At 38.9% G+C, this 22,213-nt stretch overlaps 1 protein-coding gene across 1 annotated transcript in view; it reads left to right on the top strand.

Annotated features, from left to right (window-relative positions):
- The first annotated feature begins 3,604 nt into the window (after positions 1-3,604).
- The window catches only part of UBE2U (ubiquitin conjugating enzyme E2 U), a 73,885-nt gene continuing 55,276 nt past the window's right edge, over positions 3,605-22,213 (top strand). The window contains exons 1-6 of the mRNA XM_044674129.1: positions 3,605-3,670; positions 6,403-6,484; positions 8,353-8,445; positions 9,225-9,322; positions 12,989-13,115; positions 20,663-20,732. Of these exons, the coding sequence (XP_044530064.1) occupies positions 3,605-3,670; positions 6,403-6,484; positions 8,353-8,445; positions 9,225-9,322; positions 12,989-13,115; positions 20,663-20,732 (536 nt within the window). The remainder of the gene's footprint in view (positions 3,671-6,402; positions 6,485-8,352; positions 8,446-9,224; positions 9,323-12,988; positions 13,116-20,662; positions 20,733-22,213) is intronic.

Below are 22,213 nucleotides of genomic sequence, written 5' to 3'. Positions count from 1 at the left end.
AAGAAAACCTCAAGTGGGGTCATGAAGAGCCAGACATGACTGAAAAACAACTGAATAACCACAACCATTTTCCAGCCTATTTATTAGCTTTTTTTTTTTTTTAAATTAAAGATGGGTTCTGCTCCCCTAGGGGTGAGGATATACTTTCCCAAACTTCAGGATGTTTCATCCTCCTATTTCTAGTGCTAGTTCTGAAAGTCTGAAAGTTTTCAATGTTTCTGAGGTGATGCATTGCAGGGAGAGGTGTAATTGCTGCTCCTGTCCTTTACATTATGGTCTTTTCTCAGAAAGAGCCCCTACTCTCTTGCAGCTATAAGCACTAACACTCCTTTTTAACTTGGAACTTTGACCAGAGTCCCTGCACTTTTGTCACTGAACAAAAATGCTCCTCTCTTCCTTGAAAGTGCAATTCAGAACTATCTTTTTTTACTTTCCCCTTCCCCTTACTTTCCGTCTTAGAATCAATACTGTGTATTGGTTCAAAGGCAGAAGACTGGTAAGGGCTAGGCGATGGGGGTTAAGTGACTTGCCCACGGTCACACAGCTAGGAAGTGTCTTGAGGCTATATTTGAATCTAGGACCTCCTGTTTTGGGGCCTGGCTCTCAATCCACTGAGCCACCCAGCTGGACTACCCTCCCCAGTCTCTTTCTGACCAGGTTTCTGACTACTTAATCACCTCTAGCCTGAGCAATTGAAACTGCTCCTCCCACCCCGTGTGTCAGACTTCTCTTGCCAACCTCCCAAATTGTCTTAGGGTGGAAAGTTGTCTCATTCTCACCTTTTATTTTTGTTGGCTCTGCTGCTCCAAAATTTGATTTGAAGAGTTATTCTAAAGTTGTTTGGAGGGGATGGGGGGCAGCTGGGTAGCTCAGTGGATTGAGAGCCAGGACTAGAGATGGGAGGTCCTGGGTTCAAATCTGGCCTCAGACACTTCCTAGCTGTGACCCTGGGCAAGTCACTTAACCCCCATTGCCTACCCTTACCACTCTTCTGCCTTGGAGCCAATACATAGTATTGACTCCAAGATGGAAGGTGAGGGTTTAAAAAAAAAATAAAGTTGTTTGGAGGGGAATGTTGGGAGACTTCACATAGGTGGCTGCCTGTACTCTGCCATCTTCCATTGAGGCTTTGCACACATTATTTGCTTACTAAATATTTGCTGGATTGAATGAGGAGTGGCATATATATTAATTGATGCAATGAGAAAATGCTATGTATTAAAGAATATGAGGCAGAATTCATTTTAATAGGAATGACAAGTTGGTGGTGTGGAAAGCTGGACTCATTAAAGACAATGGGACCTTCCCTTTCAGAACCAATCTAGTTATGAAGATTCTCCACGTGCTTAACATTACCGAGTAAGTACATAATTCTGGAATCTCATCAGATCATAGAGTGAGAAGGGCCCCTGGAGATCAATTAGTACCGACTTTTCATTTTACTCTATGTAAGATAATTTTTTTATAAACAAAGAGAAGAAATGAGAGGAGTATAGGGCTAAGGAAAGAGTACTGGATTAGAGGTGGTAAATCAGATGATTTAGAACTGAAAGGAGCCTCATTGATTATCTAAGTGCAACTCCCTCATCATAAAAATGAGGAAAACCAGCAACACAATGATCTGGGACAATTTTGAAGCACTTATGACAGGGAATGCTATCTACCTCCAAGAAAGGACTGTTGCAGTCAGTCAGATGCATATCAGAGCATACTATCTTTCACAGAAGTTTATGGTCTTATTTAGGGGTTTTGGCTTTAAAATTGCTTACCAATTTGGGAAAGGGAAGGGAGGGAGGGAGAGAGACATTCTGGATCTCATAATTTTGGAAAATATATGTGAAAATTATTATTACAAGTTATTGGGAAAATAAAATATCTTTGAATAAAAAAGGAATAATAGCATACATTTACATAATACTTTTTAGGTTAATTAAGTGTTTTACCTGTAAAAAAAAAAATGAGGAGAATCAGGTCCAGAGAGAGTGAGTTAGTTTGCACAGAGTAAGTAGTGGAGGTGGGAGTCTATCCCAGGTCCTTTTACTCCAAATACAATTGGTTAGCCAGTCACAAGTATTTATTGAATGAAATATAATACTCCTCTCCCTCACCCCATTACATGACAATGTCTCCTCTGCATTTGAATTCTAGGTCTGCTACTTACTGTCTATGTGACTTTGGTCAAGTACCTTTTCTGTATCTCATCTTACTCTTCTCTAAAATAAAAAAGTTGCATTCAATAATCCTTAAACTCCCCTTCCCTCCCCTAATCTTCTCCCATGTTCTTATATTCTGTTAGGCTCCTTGCTGCTCCTTTGCTTGAATTATTTCACATTCTATGATCCCCATCCCAGCATCCCATGTTTCTAAAGTTCTCTATCCCTCTACTTTTTTCTTGCTCTAAATTTTCTATTCTCCTCCTCTTAAAACCAAATATTTCCAAGGTCCTTTCCTGCCCGAACTTGCATTTCCTGGTTTCACATTCTATGATCTCCTGTTACTAACTTGTCCTAACGTTCTATTTTCTTCCTTCTAAAACCAATATTTCCAAGGTCTTGCCCAGTTCTGATCTTCTATTCTAAGCCTGCCCAATCCCCAACCACATCCCTCACATTCTCAGTTTCTAAAGACTTCTGCCTCCCAGCGCTAACTTTCGGGAATTCTCAGGAGCCTTCCCCTTCTCTGTTCTATGGTGTTCGTTTGGATGTCCTGGTTTTCTAAGGACGCTTCCCCAAGGTTCTAACATCCTGAGACTTGGGCTTAATGGGCGAGAACCCAACTGTAGGGCGGAGGAAGGGGTGCTGCGGACTGCCTTATCTGGAACAGGAGAGCTTTTCCAGATAAGCTCAGGAGCTCTAGGATTCCACAGAGCTTCCCAGAACCGCTCTCCACCCAAACATCCCGAGCTTTAAATCCATGAAATCCACGATCTGAAGGTACTGCCCTCCTCAATTCCCAGCTCCTTCTGACTGGGCTGCCCAGTTGATGCTCAGCGTCTTCTGTCGTCATAACAACTGAAGGCAGAGCTGAGTCTTCCCTGACTTTACCAAGAAGGACCGTTGGATGATTGGCCTTGGAGCTCGGCCCTCCTGCCTTTGCCCTTCGCTGATTGGAGAAAGTGGAGGCTCCTTGCTCCGCCCCCTCGTGGTTGCCAGGGTAACTACTGCTTCAGCAACAAGCCCAACTAGGCGTCCACCCACAGTCTGACAAACCCTGCAACCATTACCACCATCGCTGACAGCAGTAGCACAGACACCTGGGGCTCGTTCCTCGGTGGTCTGTGGGTGGGAACACCCTCGGCCCCGGCTGCAGCTCCGTGGAATTCTCCCGTGACCTAGACCCACCCTACCAGCCAGGAAAGCAAGTTCACAGTCAGCAAGGTGTCTCCTAGCCCCCAGCATCCTTGAAACAGCCGTCCTGAGCCCAGGAGAGGCAGAGCCTTCGCGAGTCTCCGGACTGAGGCGTTTCTTCCCCTGAGCAGTGAGGAGCCCCTCTTAGGACAGCTCCGGGAAGCCAAGGGCTACCCCGGGGCATCGCTTGGAAGGAGAGTTACCTGCCCTTGAGTCAGCTTGTGTGCGGGCAGGCGCCCCCTCTCTGCAGCCTCACCATGCATTGCAGGGCGTTCTTATTGCTGGAGAGAGAATACCTAGACCTGAAAAAAGGAAAACCTTTTGTGAGTAAGAAGGCTGTGGGGAGAAGGGAAACCGGAAGGGGTACGGCTGAGGGGGTACGGGTGAGTGGGGGGGAGGGGCTGTTGCAGGTGGGCATTCGTTTTTTAAAATCCTGATGTGCTTCCTCTCACCTTCATGCTAACAATTCAAAGAACAGGACTTGGGGTCAGAAGACCTGACTTCAAACCTTGCCACCACAGCTTGCTGCTCCTGTGTGTGACCCTGGAGACATCACTTAATCTTTCTGGGGAGGTTTGACTACAGAGCCTTTGCTCAGAGTGCCTACCAGCTGGACATCTTTGATCCTGTGAAGGGTCATTCACAATCGGGACTGTTTGAAGATGGGTTGGGCTTTCCAGACTTGGAAGGGGCTCCCACAGGAGGTACTGAGTTTCCTGTCACCAGAAGGCAGAGAACCACTTCTCGGGATTCTAGTTTTGAGATTTGGAAAGAATCTTAGGAGTGATTTAGATTGGATGAAAACATGTGAGAGATGGCTCTCTGTAAACTTGAAATAGCTGTATGAATCTGACCTATTATTAGTCTTATTACCTTGTAATCCAACTGCCTTATTGGACAAATGAAGAAACTGGGGCACAGGAAGATGTGCCCTGGCACTGGAAATACTTATAACCCAAATGGCTGGTTTCTGTTTGCCTTAGCATTTACTCATGGAGGTTTGGAGTAGAAAGTTAGAGGGAGAAAGGGATAAGGGACTAGGATTGCCTTAAGGGGAAACAAGGAAAGAAACCTTGGTTGGGAAATATGTTCCCTTTGGAAATATTCTGTTTCAAAACTGGGTCATGTGCATTTTGGTGTAGAACTTTTTTTTTCTCCTATCAGTGATTCCAATAAATGTTTGTTGTTTACAAAGAAAAAGAAGAAAAAAGTGACGCATTTATAAATTGGATTCTGTGACCTCCAATGTCCTTCCTGTTGCCAATATTCTTATTATGCTATTCCAAAGAGTTGTTACGATTATTATTTGGGGCCAAATTTGCAATTTTATTGGTATTGGAGACTACCAAAGAGCAGAACCCTGCTACCAAAGCAAATTAAAAAGGAAATTAGCTTCTAATTTGCAACACCTATAGTATTTCTTTTTTAAACTCTTACTTTCTGTCCTACTATGGACTCTAGGATAGAAGGGCAAGGGCTGGACAAATTGGGTTAAATGACTTGCCCAGGGACATACAGCTAGGAAGCATCTAAGGGCAGATTTGAACTCAGATCCTCTCAACTCCTGGCCTTGCTCTTTATCCAATGTGCTATCCAGCTGCTGCACAACCTTAAGAGCAGTCTAGGGAATGAAAGGTTAATTGATTTACACAGTCAGAAGGCCAGTATCTGTGAGAGATGAAACTTGAACTCATGACTTCCTGAATTTAAGACTTGGCCTTCTATCCACTAGACCTGCTGCCTCTCAAGTCAGGTATATAGTGTTTAAGTCTTATATGAATATACTGAGCACTTGATTTCAAAACATTTTATCTATTCCATTCTTCATCTAAATGGTACCACCCATACCTAAGTGCCTCTTCATCATAATTTTAAAAGGCCTCAACACTACTGGTCCCAAGAGTCACCAATTGCTAAGCAAGCCAACTGGCAGACCTCAGATAAGAGCTATGGAGAAAGGGAAAAAGAGGAGAAAAGTAGAGTGGAAGAAAGATAAAAGTGTGTGTGTGTGTGAGTGCATGCTATATTGACAGTCATAAATTAGAACTGGAACTCCAGTCCAACCCCCTCCTTTTAGAAAAGGAAAACTGAGGTCCAGAGAGGTGAACTATCACCTAATAAATATGGCAGCCAATCAGAACTAGAGAATGGTGGCTTTCCACTTGTCATCCCTTGTTGTTGCCAGGCACTCAGGAAGGAGGGATGCAAAGATGAAATCAAAAGAGACCTGCTCTTCAGGAACCATGCGATCTAATCTTGAAGTATCTGCAAGAGAATGCAGCGTGGTCTGAGGGGGAAAATGCTGGCCTTGGAATGACAATGTTCAAATCCAGGCTCTGTCATTTACTAAATGTGTGTCCTTGAGTGAGTTACCTACCGTAGCTGGGGTTCCATTTCTTTATCTGTAAAATGAGGGGGTTGGATTAGAAGACATCTCAGGTGTCTTTAAGCTCTAGATATAGTAATAATAATATAATTTATAGGCAACTGTGTAGAGTACTGGGCCTAGAGTTAAGAAGACACGAGTTCAAATCCAGCTTCAAATACTAGATATTTGACCCTGGACAAATCATGTAATCTCTGTTAGCCTCCTAATAAGATAAATATATATATTTTAAAAGCTAATAAAACCACCTATTTCCTTAGGTGGTTGAGAAGGTCAAATGAGATAATATTTGAAAAGTACAGTATCTGACACATAGTAAACTCTGTATGAATTTCAGCTGTAATGATTATGAGTTAATAATAATAACTAGTATTTATGAGGTCCTTTAATTTTTGCAAAACTCTTAAACATTTCATCAATCCTCTTAGTAACCCTTTGATTTAGCTGCTATTATTATTCACTCCATTTTTACAGATAAGGAAGCTGTCGGTAAGAAATGTTAAGTGACTTGTCCAGAGTCACACAGCTAGCTAGTTGATTTTGCTATGAATAGGAGATCATAAATATATATCAGAGATAAGCCAGGGCAAGTCATTATTCATCATCTTATTATAACATTTAAATGCTTTCAGTTTTTTCTGATTTCTTTTTTTTTTCTTCTTATTGAAGGGCATAAGTGCACTTCCTCTCAGTAATGATTTATTAAAATGGGTAGCTGAAATTGAAGGCCAGAAGAAGTCCATTTGGGAAGGTTTGTGATATAAGTAACCTTTTAAGTTTCATTTTAAAAATAAGTTTTTATGGGTATCTTTGGTTTCTCTATCCTAATTGTTTCAGCTCCTCTCTACACATAGGAAGACCAAGCAAGAACTTCTAGTGTGGTGACTCCATCTGATGCTGTCTCCAGTTTTTTGGCTCAGGGGTCTCCTGTTTCTCTGGGATGAAGGGGTTGGGGAGACATGTGTTCTGTATCCATTCACTTGGATATTCAATGGGTTTGCAATTACTCAGTTCAACTCCTTTTTAGTAATCTTTTCTCTTTAAAATATCATTGTATGTATTAGTTCTGATCATTTAACCCTTCATTGGTTCATAGAAATCTTTGTGTTTCTCAGAAATCTCATATCTGTCATTTTCTCTGCATGATAATATTCCATTTCATTCATATGTCATAGTTTTTGTTTTGAGTCATTCCTCAAAGACAGGCACCTGCTTCACTCCACTTTTTCCTACCACACAGAGCATTATGATGAATATTTTGGCATATGTTGGACATTTGTTTTGTTTCTTGACCCCCTCATGGTATAGACCTAGTAAAAAACATTTGGCAGGTTCAATGGTATAGACAGTTTTGTCACTTTTCTTACATTAATTTCAAACTGATTCCCAGAACAATTAGATCCTTTCCCAGGATGTTAAAGGGACACCTTTTATTAAGCATCCATTGTGAGCATCACATCTCCCTGAGCACCAGAAGGTGTAACAACATTTAGGAAAGACCAATTTCCTGTTCTCATGGACCAGACTATCTGCATTCTGCTTATGGGTATGAGGACAGCACATTTGTAAGTCACTCCTAAACCCAAGTAAAGTATAATTATGGTGAAAGATAATATTCTGTGAAATTAGAAAAGATGATAATACTTCAAAGTATCGATGATCTCATCACTTGCAGAGGTTTCTTCCCAGAATGAAAATCAAAATGCAGCCATGGCTTCCTATCCTATGTGACTGCTTCACCCATGCTTGTCCCTCCACCTTCTGTCCCACCTCCTAATGAGGCATGAGTAATGATGGAACAGAAGTGCTGTCCAATGGCCATCCATTGTTCTTGCTATATGGTTAGCCCTGCCCCCTTTTTTTTCCTTCTTATGTTAAATTTCTCTGATTACGTTCATCAGAGATTTAACCTAATAATATCGATGCCATTTGTACATAGTTTAGACGTTTGAGACACCTTGTCTTTATCTCATTACATTTTTTAAATCTCAAAACTATAAATCACATCTAAGGCAGAATATACTTTTTAGCCATCTTGCTCTCAGTTGCATAAGATTTGGGACATGGGTGAACAACATTTCCATGAGGTTATTGACCTTCTTTCATAGTTTGAGCTATTTTTTCCCAGTTCTACTACTTTGTTTTTGGAGGAATAGAGTACGAGGAAACAATAATGATGAATAACCTACATATAGCACTTCAAAAATATTTTAAGCACTTAGCCATAGAACGATATATTAGGTGACATTGAGCTATTTAAATATGTATGTATATATAAAATTTTTCCTTTCTTTTGTATTATAAAATTAATCATTTAAAAACAGTGAACATTTTGATATACAGTGAAGAACAAAAAAAGAGGGTTATAGACGAAACTGAAGTTTTGTTATGTGCTTTTTTTCTAAGTGTATTTAAGTTGATCATGATTGTAATAAAATTACACTGTTCATTTTCCCCTTTTCTGGACCTCTTGTCTCTTCCTTCTGTGTTTTGGGGGACTATTTTTCATGGAAGGTTCACAAAGAGAACAATGGGAGGGCAGTCATTACACTCTTTTATTAGAGAGATATTTGTAACTAAGTAAATATGGATGATGTGACTTTTGTTTCCTTATTCTAGGATGTAAATTCCCTTTGGTAATGAAATTTTCCCCGGAATACAATGCTTTACCTCCAGCTGTGGCATTTAATCCTATTCCCTTCCACCCAAATGGTAAGATCCAGATGGGTGAGTATCAAGCAAAATCATATGCCTTTGGGATTGCCCCATTATCATCATAGGTGTCTTCCTAAATCCCTCCCTTTGGTATCAGAGTAAGTTTAACCCCTAGCATCTCATCTAAAATATTGCAGCAGCCTCCAGATTGGTCTCCTTAATGTGAAATTTCACTTTACTTTCTGTTTTCATTTACATTTGAATCTGCATTGCTGCAAAAGACAAAAGCCTTTAAGTGTGAATCCCAGCAGGTCACAGCCTTCTCCATCAACTCCCCTGAGGGGTTCTTTCTTATCTCAAGCCTTTCCCTCTCTGGCTTTTCAAGTCCCTCACAGCCTGGCTCCATTCTATCATTCCAGTCTCAGTCTGTACCACATCTTTCCCTGTTTTCTATGGCTCAGCCAAAATTGCCTTTGCCCATCTCCCATCTTATTGCCTTTGCCCTGGTTATGTTCTAAGCCTGGAGGGAACTCCATCTTTACTTCTAATTCACAGAATCCCTCTCTCCTTCCAGGATGGATCTCAAGCACTTCCTTGTACATGGAGCTTTTCCTGATCCCTCAACAGTTAGCACCCCAACTACCTTTGATTGAACATGTATGTGCTCCTATACTTACAATTCACCTCTGGAGACCTGGAAGCCACTTGAGCAAAGGGATGGTTTTATGTTTTGTATTTGAATCCTCAGCAACCAGTACAATGTCATGCTCAAAGCAGGTGTTGAATAAATGCATTTTCATTGATGGTTCACTCTTATTTTGTTTGTTTTCAAACAGTTCACCCCAAAACTGGCAAACCATCTGTAGATTTTCTAGATGACCCCGACGCTTGGGAACGTGTTCATACACTAAAAAGCATCTTACTTTCTATTCAGGTAAGGGGGGAGCTAATATTTAATTTTGGAAATTTTCACCCCATTTGTTACTTAAAGTACAAAAATATAATAAGGTCTTTTTAAAAATCTGTGGCTGGAACACAAGGTGAAGCCTTCAGTCCACATTGAGACAAAATGGGGAAAGGAGACAATTTGCCAGTGGGGTAGTGATGGGGATGAAATGGTTGGACGAGCATAGATAGCATCTTCCCATCACTGCTGATGCTACAGAGGCCTCCAAAAAGGTCCCTTACATTGCTAGAAATGGAAGAAAATTCTTGATTGTACCAATTTTTAATACTGCACCCCCTCAAAAAAATTGCTTGATTTTCTTAGTATGTATTATATACCTATGTATATGCTATATTTACTCGAAGGCAAGTTCCCTGAGAACAAACACTTAAAATCTCTAGTGCTCATCAGCCTTCCAAGAACAAAATTAAATTTGTTTGCTTTTTAATTCTTACCTTTTGTGTTAGAATCAATACTCAATATCAGTTCCAAAGTAGAAGATCTAGGTAAGAGCAAAGTAAGGGCTAGACAATTAAGGTTAAGTGACTTACTCAGGAATTGTCTGAGGCCAGATTTAAACCCAGAACCTCCCATTTCCAGGCCTTGGCTCTTTATTCACTGAGCTCCCCAGCTGCCCCCATAAAATAATTTCTTAATAAGTATTTATTGACTTGAACTATTAAACTATCCATTCAACTTGAAAAGAATAATGAAAATATCTTTAAAGGCTTTTCAGGAAAATAATCAATACACAAATTTTTCCCAAAGTAAAAATATCATGGTATAGAATCACAAACTGAGAATTGGAAGGGACCCTAGAGGAGAGAAAGTTGTGTGACATTCGGAAAATCACTCACTCTCTCTGAGCCTGTTTCCAGATATCATGGGGGAGTTGGGCTAGATGGCCTCTGAGTTTCCTTCTACCTCTAAATCTATGTTCCTGTGATCTAGCCCAACCCCTTTATTTTACAAATGAGGAACATGAGGCACAGATCAAGGGACTTGTTCAAGGTCACTCAGATAGCCATTGTCATAGGCACACTTTTAACCCAGGTATTCTTGAGGTTCCAGGTATTCCTGAGCATTCCCAGGCCAATGCTCTAGCAAATGTGAATAATACATGTTAATCCCTTGGTTTCCTTCTTTGTAAAGTGTGGATTCTTCTAGAGGTTCCCTTAAACTGTCAAATCCTGACATCTTGTTATCTAAACTGTAAAGATCTATATAAATACCAGATATGCTTATTGTCCACTAAATCACTGTCCTTCACTTTAGTAAGAAGATCACTTTTTATCATAGTTCCTCATCAGTGATATGAAGGGATTGGACAAGATCATTAGGCTACGAGAAATTGAGCTTAGTGCAGAGCAATAAAATGACTTGATCAAGGACACATAACCTCTAAGATCCCTGCTAACTCTGGATTTATGACCCATTCTACTTCTCTTATAGGGAAAAAAAAATTAGCCCAAATATATTCTCCTGATAAGCCTTTAACAGTATCTTTGGTGTTATTTTCAAGTTTTCATCGAGCATTACAAAACATGTTTTTAAGTCTTTTTGGCTAGCTGGCTAAGGAGACTCATTCTCTAAATTCAGTCCCCTGGTTGCTCACTTTGTTGAGCTAACACCTCTTTAGACAAACATAATACTAAAGGAAGAACCCAATTCACTTAAGCCATGTCCAAAGAGCATCTATTGCAAGTTCATGTAAATTTATGTGGTTTAACTCTATTATAGCAAATCTTGGCAGCTGGCTTAATTGGACCCTCATACATTAGTTATTTACTCCCTATACTCCTGAATCCCCACCCTCAAAAATTCTGTGCCTTTGTTTCTAGATATTAATATACATTCAATACATAGATAGACATCCCTTCTTTTCAAGAAGACATGGGGAATTATAGTGGGACATTCATGTAATTGATACTTTTTCCAATATTGAGTTTTTGCTACTATTTTTTCATCATTAAGTATCATTGCTTAATAGTTGCTGTCTAGGTTCTAACTGGGAGGGGGGTAGTTAGAGGTCTTAGGAAGAAGGGATGACTAGAAGAATGCCAAATAGATGTTACCAGATGTCCTCTCCATGTCAGATTGCTGCTTCTTTTCCCCTCACCCCACCTCCCTCATCAGCTTCTTTTTAAAAAGACAAATACCCAAAACCTTACTCTTGGAGACAAGTTTCATCTGTTTCCCACCGACTTTGAAAGATATACTCCAATCTGTTAAAAAACTGCTATTTAAGCAATTATGATGTGCCAATTGGAAACCCATCTGAATATATATTTCCAAACAGGAACACACTAATGATGACAAAAGCACTCCTAAAAGATAATTTCCCCCCTTGCTTTTGAAAAACTATTCAATCAGAGAAATATTACCATTATTTATATAGCCCCTGTCAGGATTAATGGAGCCCCTGTCTACACTATGATTCTTTGAAAAGCTTCCACCATGGCCACATTTTCTCTGTCTACTTTTCTATGTTAAAATGCATGGCATATACAGTTCTGATTGTTAGAATAAATACTTGCCTTTGAGGCAAAAAAAGACCATTTCCTCTATGATGAAAAAAATTAGCTGATGGTCTCATTGAACTATTGAGTTATGTTAAGTTGCCAGTTGTTCATGTAATTTATCCAAAATTTCAGCAACTGACTCAACTAGCCTTTGGAAGGGCATTTAAGAAGCCCTTCAAAGGCTGTAGAATATAAGCTCCTTGAGGTCAGAACTCTCTTTTGTCTTTGTACTCCAGGGTCTGTCACATGGCATGGCACACAGAATACATTTAATAGTTGTGGAATCCAGTTGTGGAATGGAAAATGAAGCTAATAGAATAATTGTTCTCAGGATCCCAGAACCCCAAATCTAGGACTGAATTGAACTGGAGAAACCATCACACCCAGCTCTCTCATTTTACAGATGTAGAAACCAAAGTTAGTGAGGTTAAGGATCATAGGATTCATTGGATCACACTATGGTTAGAGAAGTGCTTCATCTCACCCATTTAAAGGTTTCATTTGAGTAATGAAATATAATATAAATAATAATATATAATATCGATGCTGTCTTAGTGTAGTTGTACCCTCAAATATTGTATAGACAAGTTAAGTAGAAAAGGTGGCAAAACATTCCAAATAAGGGAGAAATTATGGAGGTGGGTAGTTGATTATAGAAGAGGACTAACTTTTTTTTTTTTTCCCTGCTTGGCCCTAGCAGGTAGAACCAGGAATAATGAGTAGAAGGTATAAAGAGATCACTTTAAACTTGAGGTTCATTGATATCAGAAAACAAAACAAACTAAAGTCCTAATAATCCAAGCTGTAGGAAGTTCTCCTTATTGGAAGTTAGAGGGATTCTTGGTCAAGTATGGTCTAGATGAGATGGGCCACTGAGAACCCTTCCAGTTCTAAAATTCCACTGATTGTTGTGGTCTATCCCAATTCGATCCATTTCCCAAATAATCTACATATGGTAGAAAAGGAGCTTGTAAATTGTTTTGCTTTTAATACATGATTCATATATTTATCATTATGAAGTTTGTTGCAGTTCTGTTGCATCCCCTACCCACTGGTTTATATATTTATGCATTAGGAGGAAAAAAAAGATTACTTTCAAAATCTGATGCCTGTTATGTATGTCTTCTTCTAGGAGTTGCTTTCTTATCCAACATTAAATGATCCAGTTAATTTGGAAGCAGCACAGATGATCATAGATGACAAAATTCTGTTCAAAGAATTAGCCTTGAAGTCAATGAATAACCCCCCAATTGTAACTGGTAAAAAAAATTATCATCATTATTATTTTGGCATGCGATTATTATTATTATTCAAGGATTTTATAGGAAATATGTATCCACAGAAGGGGAGCAAAGTGATTTAAGCCCTAAAATTGTAAAGAGAACTTTTCTTTGCATGAATGGTGGTGACATACTTTTGAGCTCAGTCTTGCTGTCAATAACTCAATTGGTTGACAATTATTTATTAAACACCCAAGTTCTAGATTTGTTGCTAAGTTCTGGGGACTCAAAGAAAGGCAAAAATATGGTTTCTACCAACATTCTACTGGGAAGAATACAACATGGGAAAAACTGATCCATAGAAGATATATTCATATCAATGGAAGGTCATCTTAGAGGGAACACATTAGGACATGGTCAGGAAGGCCTTTTACAGATGGTGGCGTGACCTGAGTTTTGAGCCAGGTGGCTGAAGTTAAGAGTAATTTCTCATGAACCAGGAAATATTGCCCAGATTTGTTAGAGACACATTGGTTCCTCCCTTGGTAATAGCACATTCTTATTGATGTGAACATTCTTTCCAATGGTATTGATTGCCCTCCTGGCCATGCTGTGCTGATCTTGTCTGGGTGTTTCCATTGGACCTCAAGTGAATATCGGGTGAATGTTCTTGAGACTTGCCTACAAGTCTTTTGTTGTAGAGAGAGTTCTTGTTCAGTCAGGTATGGTCTGCTCTGGCTGCTCTGTGAGCTCCTGTGTAGCCCTGAGATTCGATGATTCTGATCTCTAGCTTATTCAAATTTCAAGGCTCTACCAGTGGAATGAAGGCAGAGACCTGAGGTCGAAATCTTGCTCTGAAAGAAAAGGAGTGTCCATTGTGGAGGAGTGAGTTGCCTTATTGTAGCAGAACTCTGCAGCGGGTCTGGAAAGGTTGGACAGTCACACCATGATAGGATGTATTCTGGCAGAGGTAGTAGGCAACAGTTTAGTTCACTTAAATGGCTATTTCTTAAGCATTTCCATGCGCCAGGTAAGGAGACAGGGATGGAGAAGAGAAAAAAAATAAAGAAATGAAACCACTTTTGCTCTCAAAATAGTGTTCTAGGATATCATTTGTAGTGCGGCAAAAAGCAGTGACTTCAGAGTCTGTGGACATAGGTTCAACCCACCCTAACTGTGAGTCCAAGTCCAAGTCATTAACCTCTCTGGGCCTGAGTTTCCTTATCTATAAAAATGAGAGTTTTGGGGTAGGTGATTCATGAGGTTCCTTAGAGCTCTTGTGACTCAAGGACTTCTGTAGCTGGAGTATGTTGTGGTTTCTGTGATAAGGCTCCCCTTTTCTGATTAGAGGTAGATTGACATGTATACTTTAGGAAAGCTGGATTTGTTGGGTGAAAATAAAGGCCCTACCCTTTCTGTTGTTATTTTTGTTTTCTGACATCTTTGGAGATACTTCATGTTTCTCTGACTTGACCAGACTCCTAGGGAGATCTGAGTTCTCTCATGGCACCAAGCCTCAGCTGTTCCCTTCACTGCTAGTAAGATCATATGATTGTCTTGGATTGTTGATATAATCCATGAAAAATGTGTCCAGGGAGGATATATGCTACTCTAACAGATGGCCTTCCAGAGTCTTCAGGACTGTGACACCAACATTTTTTCCAAGAATGTTAGAATTTCTGAGTTTTCATCCCCTTAGAGGTAATTTGGGCAGGAGCCTGAAAGTCTTTGGGATCTGAAAGAGTCTGTAACTTCATTTTCTGGCTTCCCTCTTTCCCAATGTTCGCAATTGAGTGTGTTCTAGAACCTTGCCAGGAATGGAAGTCATGGCCAAAAACTCTAGCCTGAAGACTCCACTTCTCTTTTGGGAAAGGCAGAATTGACTGGGCTAATCTCCAGGAACTTTCCAGTTAGTCCTGTGGGGTCTTACAGAGATCATACATAACAACTTAGCAGTTTTACCCTTCAACTCTTACTGTCCATGCACTGGGAGACTGTTAGTCTAGCCATGGCGAATTACAGAATCCAACGTTATGAACACCTATCAAGTGGTCAGCGTAACCATGATGGCCTCACAAAAGACAGATAAGGCCAAACTGACTTTGTTTCCTTTTTTTAAAACCAGTAACTGCCCTGGTTGACCTGGGGATTGTAGTAGATGAGATATGCTTCTATTTGAGCAAAACATGTCATAGTTTCTCAAGCTATACTTGTAGGTAAGATGGAGGGATAAAAGGAAGATGATAAGTAAGAGTTTGACATACTTTAAACTTGTTCAATGACTGGCCCAAAGAGTAGTTATTAATGCATTAATATAAAGAGAGTGAATAATGGTGAAGCCCTTAGCACAGTACCTGGTACATAGTAAATGCTAGCAATTAGCTAGTATTAACTTGGAGGAAGGGTTCTAGTGGAGCCCCCCAAGGATCTGTCCTTGGCTCTGGGTCACTTCATAGTTTTGAGTGACTTAGATGAAGGCATAGAGGGCATGCTTATGAATTGTGGATGAGGTAGAGCTGTGAGGATTGCTAACAATGTTGGGTGGTGAATCTTGGTAGGCTAGAACGTAGTGTGGAAATGGGAGAGATGACTATATAAAGCAGATGAAAAGATAGGTTGGGGCACAGTTATGAAGGGCTTTAGAAACCAAATAGAGAAATTTATATATTGGTCTGCCAGCATCATTCACTCTATTTGAAAACTGAAAATGAAAAAGAATTCTTTTGAAAAGAAATTTCTATTGACTATTTAAATATTCAAGGATCTTTCCTTAGTCCCATGTCAGTCATATTTTGTTTTTTTCATCCGTAGCTTCAATAAGGCTATAAAAGAGATACTTATACCTTTTTCAAGCCTATGAAAGTGGAAGAATTTGTTAATGCCATAAATGACTGAAGCAGGAGTCAAAATTACCTCTCCAGGTCAGAATTCAGGATCCAAACCAACAAAGTGAAATCTAAATAATATTAAATACAGTGTTAAAAAGTCTCTTTGAGCTCAAAAAAATCAAATGTACAAGTATAAGATGGAAGAGACATAGTTTGGCAACCATGCACACAAGAAAGATCTTGATTGTATGTGGCTAGAAAAAGGGGCTGATGTAATCTTAGACTGAATTAATGGAAGTCTGATGCCCTGATCACAGGAAAGAATCATTTCATTGTACTGTGCCCATCAGAGAATTTTGCCCACCCCCATTCCCCATTTAATTATTTTTTTTATTTTAATAACAAATTAAAACAAATTTTCCACTAATTGATCTATATTGTTTCCCACTCTCTTCCCTCTCTCACAGCTGACAAGCTATTCCACTTGAGTTATACATGTATTATCATGCAAAACATTTCCATATTATTCATTTTTATAGCCAAATAATGTTCTAGAACTAAAACACCAAAATATATGCCTGAATAAATAAGTGATAAACCATATGTTTACATCTGCATTTCTATTCCAACACTTCTTTCTCTGGAAATGGATACATTCTTTTTCAGAAGTCCTCAGAATTGTCCTGGATCCTTGTGTTGCTATTAGTAGCAAAGTCTATCACATTTGATCGTTAGACAATATTTCAATTACTGTATAATGTTTTCCTGATTCTGCTTCTTTCTTTTTTAAAAATTTATTTAGAATACTTTTCCATGGTTACATGATTCATGATTTTTCCTACCCCAATTCCATCCTTGATTTTTTAATGCCAAAACTCCAATCCTATTCCCATTGAACTACATGATCAATCACTTGGTTTTTCTTCTGCATTTTTACTCCCACAGTTCTTTCCCTGGATGTGGATAGCCTTCTTTCTCTCATGTTCCTCTGGATTGTCCTGGGCCATTGCATTGCTGATAGTAGAAAGTCTATTACATTTGATTGTGCCACAATATATTGGTTTCTGTGTACAATGTTCTTCTGGTTCTGCTCCTTTTGCTCTGCATCAATTACTGGGGTTTTTTCCAATTCACATAGAAATCCTCTCAGCACAATAGTATTCCATCACCATCACCATCAGATACCACAGTTTGTTCAGTAATTCCTCAATCAGTGGACACCCCCTCATTTTCCAATTTTTTGCCACCATAAAGAGCAAGGCTATGAATACTTTTGTACAAGTATTTTTCCTTATCTCTTTGGTGGTATGGCTGGATCAAAGGACAGGCTTTCTTTTAAAGCCCTTTGAACATAATTCCAAATTGCCCTCCAGAATGGTTGGATTAATTCACAATTTCACCAGCATGTATTAGTGTCCCAATTTTGCCACATCCCCTCCAACATTTATTAATTTCCTCTGTTGCCATATTGGCCAGTCTGCTAGATGTGAGGTGGTACCTCAATGTTGTTGTTGTTTTTTAACCCTTACCTTCCATTTTGGAGTCAATACTGTGTACTGGCTCCAAGGCAGAAAGAGTTGTAAGGGCTAGGAAATGGGGGATAAGGGACTTGCCCAGGGTCACACAGCTGGGAAGTGTCTGAGGTCAGATTTGAACCCAGGACCTCCCATCTCTAGGCCTGACTCTCAATCCACTGAGCTACCCTCAATGTTGTTTTAATTTGCAGTTCTCTAATCAGGAGAGATTTAGAACATTTTTCAAGTGCTTATTGATTGTTTTGATTTCTTCATGTGAAAACTGCCTATTCGTGTCCCTTGACCATTTGTCAATTGGGGAAAGGCTTGATTTTTTTGTAAATTTGACTTATTTCCTTATATATTTGGGAAATTCAACCTTTGTCAGAGTTTTGTTATAAAAATATTCTCCCAGTTTGTAGCTTTCCTTCTAGTTTTGGTTGTATTGGTTTTGTTTGTACAAAAACTTTTTAATTTTATATAATCAATCATTCATTTTATATTTTGTAATGTTCTCCATCTCTTGCTTGGTCATAAATTCCTTCCTTTCCCATGGATTTTTTTTTAAACCCTTGTACTTCGGTGTATTGTCTCATAGGTGGAAGAGTGGTAAGGGTGGGCAATGGGGGTCAAGTGACTTGCCCAAGGTCACACAGCTGGGAAGTGGCTGAGGCCGGGTTTGAACCCAGGACCTCCTGTCTTTAGGCCTGACTCTCACTCCACTGAGCTACCCAGCTGCCCCCTTTCCCATAGATTTGACAGTTATACTGTTCTATGTTCACCTAATTTATTTATGATTTCACTCTTTATATTTAAGTCATTTACTCATTTTGAATTTATCTTGGTAAATTGATCTAACCCTAATTTTCCCCATACTGTTTTCTAATTTTCCTAGCAGTTTTTGTCAAATAATGAGTTCTTATACCACAAGTTGGGATCTTTGGGTTTATAGAACACCAGCTGGCTCAGGTAATTTATCCCTATTTTATTCCATTGGTGCACCCTTCTGTCTCTTAGCCAGTACCACATTGTTTTGATGACCACTGCTTTATAGTACAGTTTAAGACCTGGTACTGAAAGGCCTCCATTCTTCATGTTTATTTTTTTCATTATTTCCCTTGATATTCTTGATCTTTGTTCTTCCATATGAACTTTGTTATAATTTTTTTCTAATTCTATGAACAAGTTTTTTTGGTAATTTGATAGATATGGCACTGAATAAGTAGATTAATTTGGAGAGGATTATAATTTTTATCATGTTAGATCATCCTACCCATGAGTAATTATTGTTTTTCCAATTATTTAGATCTGGTTTTAATTGTGTGGAAAGTGTTTTGTAGTTGTCTTCATATAATTCCTGTGTTTGTCTTGGCAGATAGATTCCTAAATATTTTGTACTGTATAGAGTAATTTTAAATGGCATTTCTCTTTCTTACTCCTGCTGCTGAATTTTTTTGGAAATATACTGAAATGCTGATGACTTACATGGGTTTATCTTGTACCCTGTGACTTTGATAAATTGTTAATTATTCCGCTAGTCTTTTAGTTGGTTTTCTAGGATTCTTTAAATATACTAGCATATTATCTGCAAAGAGTGATAGTTTAGTTTCCTCTTGCCTACTTTAATCCCTTCAATTTCTTTTCCCCCCTCTAATTGCTACCACTAGTGTTTCTGGTACAATATTAAATAATAGAGGTGATAATGGGCATCCTTGCTTCACTCCTGATCTTATTGGGAAGGCTTATAACTTGTCCCCATTGCAGGTGATACTCGATGATGGTTTTAAAAATATTATGTTTATTATTTTGAGGAATGGCCCTTCTATTCCTATACTTTTAAATTTTTTTCAATAGAAATTGGTGGTGTATTTTGTCAAAGGCTTTTTTCCATATCTATTGAAATAATCATATGATTTCTGTTGGTCTGATTATTGATATGGTCAATTATGTGGATGGTTTTCCTAATATTAAACCATCCTTGAATTCTTGGTATAAATCCCACCTGGTCATAGTGGATAATCCTTGCAATAACTTGCTGTAATCTTTTTTGCTAGTATTTTATTTAAGATTTTTTATATCTATATTCATTAAGGAGATTGGTCTGTAGTTTTCTTTCTCTGTTTTTGGCCTGCCTGGCTTTGGAATCAATAACATATTTGTGTCATAAAGGGAATTTGGTAAGACTCCTTTGCTTATTTTGTCAAATAGTTTGTATAGTATTGGGATTAGTTGTTAAATTAAATGTGTGATAGAATTCACCTGTGTATCCATCTGGCCTTGGGGATTTTTTCTTAGGAAGTTCCTTGATGGCTTGTTCAGTTTCTTTTTTTCAGATGGTATTATTTAAATATTCTATTTCCTCTTTTGTTATTCTAGGCAATTTATATTTTTGTAAATATTCACCCATTTTACCTAGATTGTCATATTTATTGCCATATAATTGAGCAGTGGGATATGGATTCAGTAAAAGCTCTTTGCAAAGTGCTATATGAATACTAATAATTATCATCACCTTCATTATCACCACCATCATCATCACCACTTTTATCACTGTTAGCATCTTTCCACCATCCTAGCAATTGATCATGCACCTACTAGGGTCAATCCAATGACCTCACTTTGGAGGCCACCAATGTAATGAACAGAGAATTGTCCTGGATGCAAGAAGACTTGGGTTCCGGTCTCACTTCCTTTTCTTCTCCTGCTTCAGCCCTTCATTGAATCTGTGGTCTCACAAATATGTCTACACAGGAGCCCACCATAAGCCATCCAACCTAGTCTTATTCTGCTGCTTGTTCATTTTATCTGAGCTGGAAAGAGGTGGGGAATCTCTCCATTCCAAGATTTCTCTACACATGCAGATCAGCACATCCTCTGCAATTTAGAGGTTTAGAGAGTAGAGGCTGGGCTAGAGAGGTAAAAGGACTTTTCCAGGCTCAGCCAGTCAGCATGTATCAAAGCTGGGTCATGAACCAGCACTTTATATATGAATTTCATGTACTAATAATGCTGTGCTTTATTCCTGTCCCTAACCTCCATTGTGTCCACAGAAGATTTAGCCAATATGCCAAAGACCTTTATTTAGCACCTTTTCTGAAGATGTTGGGGATTAACTAATACAGAGATGACATTAAGATATTCCCTCCTCACCCCAACCCCTGCACTTATAATTGTATAATCCATTTAGTGACCTAAAGATGTCTTCACTAGTGGCTGAAACAAAATTTGCAATTTTTCCTTTCAGAGCTTGATAGTGAAGAGGAGCCTGATATCATTTTCAAGTCACCAGACGAAATATCGACCGTGTCTGAAAAGTAACCTTTTTTTTATTGTTGTTCTTGTTGATCTAATGATATCTAGAAAAAGAATGTGTGGTATAATAGCTAGAGATCCAGCCTGAAAGCTGAAGACCCAGGTTTGAGCTTAAGTCTAGCCTCTGACATACAGACAGTGTGTCCCTGGGTAACTCACTTACCTTCCCATTGACCTAACCAACTCTCAAAGAATTAAGTTGTAGACAAGGTGTCCTCGGTTGGTGTACAATGGTAGGGAAATTCCTTGCTAAGTGTTTCTCACAATGATAAATCTCAGATTCCATTAAAAACAACAAGAGTATTCATAGTTATGATGGAGTTCCATTTTCTGTTAGAGATAAATTAATTTAAGAATGAGCTTATATTCTCTTATAATACAATGAATGGTGATTTCCCACTCCCAATGTTCAGAAAAAGGACCCAAGACCTTTTCAATTATCTAATTCCTGTAAATCAGGCAACAAACTTTTTGAAGTTAAAATGTCTAATTTCCTTTGTCTTTCCTCTTCCTATACCAGAAATGTGATTCCTTTTCTTCCCCTACTCTACACAATACTTCTACTCATCATAATGTTAATATTCTATGTCCTCTGAGTAGGTGAGTCTGCAAGTTCCTTGGGTGCAGAAAACATTTTCACTTTTGTCTTTTATTCCCTTGGGCAAACACAATCTCTGAAACATGGTAAATACTTAAACCCTTATTTGAAATATATGAAGAGGGAGTGTAATCCTATCTGCAGGATTATACCTACACCCCACTGGGTGATGAGGATCAAATAAAATAACCATGTAAAGAGCTCTGAGAACAAGTGCCCATTGTTAGTATTGTGAACTGGATCCACAGTCTGCTGTTCCACTCATTTTGCCCATACAGTTCTACAGAGTGAGCCCACTTCAGGTCACCATACTGCATCTTGTTTAAGACAACCTCTGTCATCTCTAAAGCCTAGTTGCTGTGAGTATGACTTTGATGCTAGACCACCAGGATTCTTAGACCTAAATATTAATGGATGGCTCTGCCTCCTTCACTCTCTGTGTGTCTGTCCATACATCTGTCTCTTTCTATCTGTCTCTGTCTCTCATCTCTGTCTTCCTTTCTCCTCTCTGTCTCTGTCTCTCTCTTTTTCTTTCTCTTTCTCTATGCCAAGAAGCTCTTGATTCAAACCCAATATCTAATACAACTAACAGACTATAATAACCCTGGGCAAGTTATAAAGATGATGCAATCTATATTGATTCAGAGAGTTTCTTTTCCTAGAAACATGTATAAATGAATTCAGAAGTCCAGGACCTAAACCCTATCCTATGGGGTATCCAGATGGAGATGGCTAGCAGTTGAAGATATTGGACTAGAACTTAGGAAAGAGATGGGGGCTGATTATATAGATTTGGAAATCATTTTTATATAGATACTAGTTGAATCTAGAGGGACTTGTGAATCCTCAAAAGAAAAAGAAAAAAGATCATGGAAAGTGAAGAGG

This window comes from Gracilinanus agilis, chromosome 4 (genome assembly GCF_016433145.1).
Source record: "Gracilinanus agilis isolate LMUSP501 chromosome 4, AgileGrace, whole genome shotgun sequence".
NCBI classification, from domain to species: Eukaryota; Metazoa; Chordata; class Mammalia; order Didelphimorphia; family Didelphidae; genus Gracilinanus; species Gracilinanus agilis.
Note: the sequence above shows the minus strand (reverse complement) of the source record. Positions and strands in the feature narration are given on the sequence as shown.